The sequence below is a fragment of the Brassica oleracea genome, chromosome C3 (assembly GCF_000695525.1).
Source record: "Brassica oleracea var. oleracea cultivar TO1000 chromosome C3, BOL, whole genome shotgun sequence".
Lineage (NCBI taxonomy): Eukaryota > Viridiplantae > Streptophyta > Magnoliopsida > Brassicales > Brassicaceae > Brassica > Brassica oleracea.
This window is the reverse complement of record NC_027750.1, coordinates 10881546-10889761: the sequence shown is the minus strand read 5'-3', so window position 1 is coordinate 10889761 and position 8216 is coordinate 10881546. Positions and strand designations below refer to the sequence as shown.

The following is an 8216-nucleotide window of genomic DNA, read 5'->3' as shown; positions in this document are numbered from 1 at the left end:
AAAGGGTTGGAGCGTAATGAGAGAGAGAGAAAGAGCGAGAGAGTGGAGGAATTTTGGTTTCTACGTTTAAATCGGTGGTGTCATTATTTTCTAGAACACTTCACGCGCCTTGCTGTTGGATGTTAATCGACGCGCGATTATTTGAAATCGTCTTAACGAGCGTTTTGTTTCTCCGTGGAAAGATCGACATTTTCAAACTATACTAGGTTAAACCTTGGAGTGGGCTTGGCCCAGCCCAAAAGACACTTTTTATATTCTTTTCAATTTATGTATATATATATATCTAACTTATAAAATGATAACTGACTTTTTTTAAGTTCAAATCTCCAAAATAACATCTTTCTAAGTTTATATCACAAAAATAGCACTCAAAAACAAAAATGACCAAAATAGCACCTTTCTAAGTTTATCTTTTGAAAATTTTAATTTTTTTATTTTTCAAAATTTGAAATCTTATCCCCAAAACCTCATTTCTCAACTCTAAACCCTAAACCCTAAACCCTAAACCCTAAAATTTAAACCCTAAACCCTAAACCCTAAATCCTAAATCCCACCCTTTAACTCTAAACCCTAAGTTTGTGACTTTTGATAAAACATTAAGTGCTATTTTTGTGACTTTTGACTTTTAGTGCTAGTTTGGGAACAAAAACTTGATTCTGTGCTATTTTTGTCTTTTTCTCTTTTTTTATTCATTTTAAACATACTTATATGTCTTAAAGATATTATATACATGTATATAAACGACTAGTCATCATAAAAAATATAACTTAATATATAAATGTAAAATATATGAATATGACCAAATTTATAAATTATATTATTTTTTATAAAGTATGTTGAAATAACATTTTAGTTTGTAGTATTAAAAATGAAAATGTCATTTCATATTCATGTGAATTTTTATATTTATATTTGAATTATTGAAAATGATAATGTGATTTTGTGTTACACATTGATGACAGTGTGTCATCACCAAAAAAAATAATAAGAAGAAGAAGGTGATTAAGAAATGTATGAACTATTTGATGTTGTATTAATATATTTGAGGAAAATTCATAAAATCATAGTATATATAATTTTATTAAGATTAAATATCGTAGATTTTCCAGTTTTTATTTGTAAATACACAAGTTTAGAAAATTAAATTTCAAATTAACACAAACTCAAAGAGGATTTATGGATTTATTATTTTATAAATTTTAAGTAATTTTGAATTTTTATAAAAATATATGTATTAGTTTCCTGATTTTGAAATATATTTAAGAAAATCATTTTTTGAATTTACAAGTTAGTAGATTTAAAAATTGAACCATAATTATGCCTCAGTAAATTACTAATTTTATATTGTTTCAGAAAATTTCATTCTTTAATACTTTTAAAAATAATTAAAATGTCGAAAAATCCTTGTTAAAATCATATTATTATTAAGAGATTGAAAAAAAAAAATCAAATTCAAAATTTGAGCTGAACCGGTTGCTGGTTGCAACTCAAACCGGTTAATCTTTAATGATGGGTTTCTGAGGCCCATTGTGATACATACCGGACCCAGCAAGCTGTAGCCAGTCTGTAAATAATCCTGGGTTTTTGATTCAGCGAAAGAAATCGTCGGTCGACACGTGCGGGAAGTCCTGGTCGGCACGTGTGATGATCACTTCGCCTCTCTCATTGGTTGTAAATCGCCGATTCCCTCTCCAAACATTTTTGGTTAACTGAACACTCTCACTTTCTCTCTCTTCACTCTCTCTCATCAACCACACCTTTTACAGCTCAAAAATATCGTCTTCTTCCTCTGTCCTATTCTTCTTCTTCTTCATCTTCCTCCTCGCGGATCCAATTCGAGGTTCGTGTAATTTCGATTTGGGGGAAGTGCGAATTGGGTTTTGATTTATCAACGAATCGATTTCGAGATTACTGTACGGGTTGACTCTTCAGTTCTATTTGTGGTGAGACTGCAATGATTGCTCGAGGGAGCTGGGCTTTATCGGGAGTGAATTTCAATTTCGCTTTCTAATTTTGGAAATTGTGAATGTGAGGTGGGTTTGATCCGTTTTGGGAAACCTTACTGTTTTTGGGTTTTGTTTATGTAGATGAGAGAGAATGAAAAGGTTGTGTATTGATGTTGAGGGAAGCTTGTTGTGTAATAGAGGATGTCAGCATATAGTTCAGTTTCGCTTTCTAATTTTGGAAATTGTGAGGTGGGTTTGATCCGTTTTTGGTGTATTGATGTTGAGGGAAGCTTGTTGTGTGGTAGAGAATTTCAGCATATAGTCCAGTGTGGTTTGACTTGATTGAGGTTTCACTGAGGAGGGGTGGGGGGGGTTACTGTTCTTGTTATACAATCTAATGAATGATAGATGTTGCAGTTTGTTTTTTGGTTTGATGTATGAGGCGTTATTGTAAGATTGAGACCTGATTCGGTGGGTGATTTAAAGTAGTGATCTTTAGGTGAACGTTGGTAGATGATTTTTGTATGGGCAAGAGAGCATTTCAGCATATATAGTTCACCGTAGTTTCAGACAAACTGTTTGTCTTGATTGAGTTTCATGAGGGGGTATACTGTTCTTGTTACTTATATAATGTAATGATAGATGCTTCTTTTTCTTCAGGAGCCTCGTTTTGTTACCAAGCAGCTGAATATATGCTAGGAGGGAAACATTCTGGAGTCTGTTCTTTCAGATGATCGGCCGTAAATATATTATGCTTCTGCTGACGAAGCGCTGCTGGTCATGGCTTCTTTTGATCTCACTGCTTTGTGCACTGACGAATGAAAATGAAGCGATTAGTCCTGATGGTACAACAATATGTTTACGTCCATATATTTTGTTTGACGAAACTATGATCACCGTCCAATCCGCTGTAAGGTTTCAATCCTTTTTGTTCCTTCTGTTCTTTAGGTGAGGCGCTTCTAAGCTTTAGAAGTGGAATTTCTAGTTCTGATGGTGCCATACGTCAGTGGAGGTCAGAGGATCCTGATCCGTGTAACTGGAAGGGAGTGACTTGTGATGCTAAAACGAAAAGAGTCACAGCCTTGTAAGCTTGAAACTTGTTTGGTTCAACCCTATTTGTCTTCAATATGTGCTCCATCCTTTGTTGGTTTCTAATTTTTCTTGTGCGCAGGAGTCTTACTCATCACAAATTAAGCGGACCATTACCCCCTGAGCTTGGAAAGTTGGATCAGTTGAGGCTTTTGTATGTGCTATAACCTTATTGAATTTTTTATTGCTTATTAGAGTACCCACTCCTGCATAACGTTTCTGCATTCCCTTTGTATCGCAGAATGCTTCACAACAATAATTTATATGACTCAATACCTTCAGCATTGGGAAATTGCACGGCATTGGAGGGAGTGTAAGTTCTTTCCCAAAATTCTTATGCTGTTCACACTTCATTGCTGAGATGGTTTTTCAACATATGCTTTTATTGTTGCCGTATAAGATTGTTGTCTTGAAAGTTTAGCTGGCCTACAAAATCATGTCTGAAATTGTTTTCTTGCAGATACTTGCAGAACAATTACCTCACTGGGCCAATCCCAAGTGAAATGGGAAACCTGACCGGGCTTAAAAATCTGTACGAAGTCTTTCTCCCTGTTCTTCTGTAAATTTGTTTTCATGTTCTCTGCAGGATCTGCTATTTGTTGTTCCATTAGCTACTTGGACCATTTAGTATCATGGTATCCTTAGCGGTTGAGAATCTGGTAGTAACATAGTTAATTCCCAACATACCTATGGTGGACATTGTGATAAGTGAAAAAAGTCTGGAATATGATAATGATTGTTGTGAATGTATGCTAAAGCTTTACTCAAATCAAAGGGACCTATTATTTGAATTCTTCTAAACTACTAAACTGATTTTTCTCTTTTTATAAAGGGACATCTCAAACAACGGGCTCATAGGAGCTATCCCTGTTTCACTTGGGCAGTTGCAAAAGCTTACTAGTTTGTGAGTGACTACTCTCTAACTTGTTTATTTTGTTTTGTAGCCCTGTGTGTATTTTTAAGTGTCATTGTTGCTATTTGCTAACTAGTTTATTCTTCTTTTGAAGCAATGTCTCAAACAATTTTTTGGTGGGGAAAATACCTTCTGATGGCTTACTCGCCAAATTTTCGAATGACTCGTAAGTATACATCATCTTCACCTCTTTCTCCAACCAGAGTTTTGGTAACAAAGATGGAGAAATCTCTGTACTGTTGATCTGGCAAAACATATATATTTTTGTAACTTTGTACCATTGTATAGCTGAAAGTAACGGATTGTTGAGCTGATGCATTACTCTTTGCAGCTTCATCGGGAATCTTAAATTGTGTGGAAAGCAAATTGATGTGGTGTGCCAAGATGAGAGTGGAAACTTTTCTACTGGTTCTAGTCCTGCACCAGGTAAACCAGCTGCGTCGTTATCAATTTGCTGGCAAGGTTATATGGGTTATAGCTTTTTGTGACATGAGTTTGCTTTTTGGTCTCTCAGAAGGTAAGACTGGTAAGCTGCTTATAAGTGCATCAGCGACTGTCGGTGGACTGCTCCTAGTGGCGCTCATGTGTTTCTGGGGATGCTTTCTCTATAAAAAGCTTGGTACCGTTGAGAGTAAAAGCCTTGCGATAGCTGTCGGTGGAGGTGACCATGCTGACTCTTTTTGTGGATATCATCTCTAAAAAAGTTTGGTGAACTATGTTATAATTAACTCTCATAGCTTGACACCATGAGAAACGATTTTATTTGATTCAGGTGCGTCTATCGTGATGTTCCATGGAGATTTGCCCTACGCTTCTAAAGACATTATCAAGAAACTGGAAGCTCTCAACGAAGATCATATAATAGGGTGTGGAGGTTTCGGAACAGTTTACAAGTTGGACATGGAAGATGGCAACGTTTTTGCGCTGAAGAGGATTGTAAAGTTAAACGAAGGGTTTGATAGGTTTTTCGAAAGGGAGCTTGAGATTCTTGGAAGCATCAAACATCGTTACCTCGTGAATCTACGTGGATACTGTAACTCACCAACGTCGAAGCTTCTTCTGTATGATTACCTTCCTGGCGGTAGCCTTGATCAAGCTCTTCATGGTAAAATCCTCATCATCTTTAAAGCTTTTTCCCTAAACCGAGAAATGTGATTTTACTAAGTGAAATCTTTGGATGTTTTAGAGAGAGGAGACCAACTGGATTGGGATTCAAGAGTAAATATTATAGTAGGAGCAGCAAAAGGGTTAGCATACTTGCATCATGATTGTTCTCCTAGGATTATACACCGTGATATAAAGTCAAGCAACATTTTACTCGATGGAAATCTCGAGGCTCGAGTATCGGACTTTGGACTTGCCAAGCTTCTAGAGGACGAAGAGTCTCATATTACAACCATTGTTGCAGGCACATTCGGTTACTTGGCTCCAGGTAGGACTAGTAATAACAATAATGCTTTTTAAGCCTTTTTAACTGTCATGTATAACCTATTATGAGTGATGGTTTCAGAGTATATGCAAAGCGGTAGAGCGACTGAGAAGACCGATGTTTATAGTTTTGGAGTTTTGGTTCTTGAAGTCTTGAGTGGTAAAATACCCACGGACACCTCCTTCATCGAGAAAGGCTACAACGTTGTTGGTTGGGTAAGAATAAGGATAGTGTGATCCAGCTTTGGTAATAAAACTATGTTATGATTACTAAAAGCTTTAATTTGCTCTTGCAGCTAAACTTTTTAATCAGCGAAAAGCGTGCACGAGAGATTGTTGATAGAAGCTGTGAAGGAGTAGAGACGGGGAGTCTTGATGCTCTTATATCAATAGCAACAAAGTGTGTGTCTTCAAGTCCAGACGAGCGGCCGACAATGCTCAGAGTTGTTCAGTTACTTGAATCTGAAGTTATGACTCCTTGCCCTAGTGAGTTCTACGATTCCAGTTCTGATTGATCACATTCACAGGTCTCTGTCTTCTCCATTTCGATTTCTGTTTTATATATCACAAGGTTGATCAAGCCATTCATTTTCAGATTCTCTCTCTGTATTTTTTTGCTTTGAGTTTTTTTTTTTATGATCTTTCTTGTATTGGTTAAAACTTTTCGTTTGAGCTGAATTTGAAACTAAAATGTATATGATTATTGTAGAAACAATGTAATATTTTTATAAGAAAGATCTGAATAAATTTCTGTATATTCCATGTTAGTTTGAGCTGGTTTCAGTCGGAAACTATCAAAGAGAAACTATAGAGAATGGTGTCACATGTTAAAAACTTGGATTATGATTTTATATATATATCCCCATAAATAGTATTAGTAATTATGGAGAGTATTTTCTGAATATGAACTAAAATGTATATACCATTGTAGACTAATATTTTTATAAAGAATCTGAACAATTTTCTAATTCTTTGTTTTTCATATTTTCCAAAGTTGTACTTTGGAGCTAGTTTCATTCAGTCACAACTATCAAAGAGAAGAATGGTGTCACATTTATTTAAAATTCTGTTTATGATTTTATTATCTCCATAACACAGTCCTCATATGATATTAATAATTATGGATAATATAAAACGAAGCCTGTAGCCGTTTAAAGTCCCAAACCAGCAGAGCAATCCATTCGTTGAAACGACACCCTTCTCGTCTCCAAGTCATACCCAACCAGAAAATCCATCTGAGCGAAGTTCCCATAGATGGCAACCTCAGTGGTCGGAATCATACTCATGCAAACCATATCTTCACTCACTTTCACAAACGCATTGAGAGGACTCAGCTTCACGTCAGCGCCGGTGAAATGCATAGTTATCTCCGGCAAACCAATCTCCGCGTTTCCTGACTTGAAACAGTGTGACAAAAGCCCCTGTGGATCACTCACACGCTTGGCTCCAGTCACGGACTCTTCCACCGCCGCGCCAAACCCGTCGTAGAAACCAGAGTCAAGAAGCGTCAGTGTAGTTCCTGAGTCGATGATGATGTTTCCCTTGGTTGTCGCCGAGGATGTTCCGTAGCTTCCGGTGTACGGAATCTTTGTTTTGCCGACGGAGATAGCTTCTAGGGCTAAGTAGTAGTATGTCTGAGGGTCTTTATCAACCAATGGTGTGGATAACACGCTGGAGTCTTTACTTGTACCGGAAGGTATCGATTTTGTTCCTAGGTTTATGACGCTTGTGCCATTCATTGTAGATGACTTGTGGGACAAGCAATAAGAGAATCTCTTTGAAATCGACGAACCAAGCTGTGAAACTAGAGATAGCTGACCACCACCGAGACCGATGATCCCTGAACCAGTCTCGTCGAAGGTTCCACCGTTGTTATAGCCGCAACCGAAGACGGTTCCGGGGAAAGAGACAGGGGACCCTGAAGCTGTCCCAATGGAGATAGTCTCTGTCGCAACGTCTCCTTTGGTGAACGATTGGTCTCCGTACGAGTAACGGTACTTGCACACGTTGTTTGACTCGTCGCATCCACGTTCGGTTGTAGATAAAGCGTTACAGTGACGTGAGTCGCAAGGCTCGTTCTTGTAAGTGGAAGACTTGTTCTTGTCGAAGATTGGACCGTTCTCTTTGTAACATTCTTGACACGGTTTGCATTGGACCCAAGTTAGGTCACTTCCTGTGTCGGCTATCGCGAGGACGTTCGTTGGTGGAGTGCCGATGGTGATACTCATGAAGAACTCGCCTCCCGCTCCTATTAGACCGGACTGGAGATCGGCTTGGGGTTGGTGGTTGAAGCGGTGGGAACGAGAGATGGAGCGGAGGAAAGCGGCGTTGAGACGGTCGGTGGCGGTGGCTTGTGGGTTGTAGATTGGGGAACGAGGAGAGTCACGGTGGATCAGCTTGACTGTGAAGTGGTTAGGGCTAGTGGATGAAGAGATAGCTGTGGACAAGAAGAAGAGAGTGACGAGGAGAAGTGAGGTCGACATTTTGAACTTGGAAAAATTGTGGTGGAGAGTTGTAGTGGAGAAGAGTTTTTTATACACAAAGGAACTGTGAACTTGAAGAGACTGAAACGGTAAGGAGTTAGCTATAATTAAGTGATGAGGTGAAAGTCTGAAAGGCAAATTGATTAGCTTTTAATTTTTCACTAGGTAATAATCCGCGCCTTGCGCGGAATGTGATTATTAGTTTCATTATTTTTAATAAAAACACATTAAATCTGTTTAATGTGGATATCGGTTCGGTTTTAAGTTATTTTTTTTGTTTTTAATCTCCTACAATATAGCTATTATTTTAAATTAATATTTATTTTGGTTTATTAGGTTAGAATGTTTGAATTTTTA

General features: G+C 37.6%; 2 protein-coding genes across 6 annotated transcripts; one reads left to right on the top strand and one right to left on the bottom strand.

Moving 5' to 3' along the window:
• The first annotated feature begins 1692 nt into the window (after window positions 1–1692).
• On the top strand, window positions 1693–6126 carry LOC106335846 (LRR receptor-like serine/threonine-protein kinase FEI 2). 5 transcript variants are annotated; one of them, XM_013774486.1, is made up of 15 exons: window positions 1693–1840; window positions 2088–2195; window positions 2607–2791; window positions 2895–3030; window positions 3118–3189; window positions 3277–3348; window positions 3496–3567; window positions 3868–3939; window positions 4043–4114; window positions 4280–4374; window positions 4463–4609; window positions 4721–5053; window positions 5135–5380; window positions 5459–5592; window positions 5673–6126. In XM_013774486.1, the coding sequence occupies exons 3-15, from the start codon at window positions 2677–2679 to the stop codon at window positions 5889–5891; spliced, it is 1785 nt and encodes a 594-aa protein (XP_013629940.1). In that variant the 5' UTR covers window positions 1693–1840; window positions 2088–2195; window positions 2607–2676; the 3' UTR covers window positions 5892–6126. The 5 variants fall into 5 exon arrangements, with proteins under 5 accessions (XP_013629940.1, XP_013629935.1, XP_013629939.1 ...); XM_013774481.1 differs by having other exon boundaries at window positions 1693–1943; XM_013774485.1 differs by lacking the exon at window positions 2088–2195.
• Window positions 6127–6527: 401 nt separating this feature from the next.
• Window positions 6528–7859, bottom strand: LOC106329864 (probable aspartic protease At2g35615). Its single transcript, XM_013768476.1, has one exon. The coding sequence runs from the start codon at window positions 7857–7859 to the stop codon at window positions 6528–6530; it is 1332 nt and encodes a 443-aa protein (XP_013623930.1).
• Between the last annotated feature and the right edge of the window lie 357 nt (window positions 7860–8216).

Bases quoted from the DNA above. Each gene is read 5' to 3' on its own strand.
- LOC106335846 (XM_013774485.1), top strand. From the start codon at position 2,677: ATGATCGGCCGTAAATATATTATGCTTCTGCTGACGAAGCGCTGCTGG. The intron at 3,568-3,867 runs GTACGAAGTCTT...CTTTTTATAAAG, and splicing joins CTGACCGGGCTTAAAAATCT to GGACATCTCAAACAACGGGC. The intron at 4,375-4,462 runs GTAAACCAGCTG...TTGGTCTCTCAG, and splicing joins TGGTTCTAGTCCTGCACCAG to AAGGTAAGACTGGTAAGCTG.
- LOC106329864 (XM_013768476.1), bottom strand. From the start codon at position 7,859: ATGTCGACCTCACTTCTCCTCGTCACTCTCTTCTTCTTGTCCACAGCT.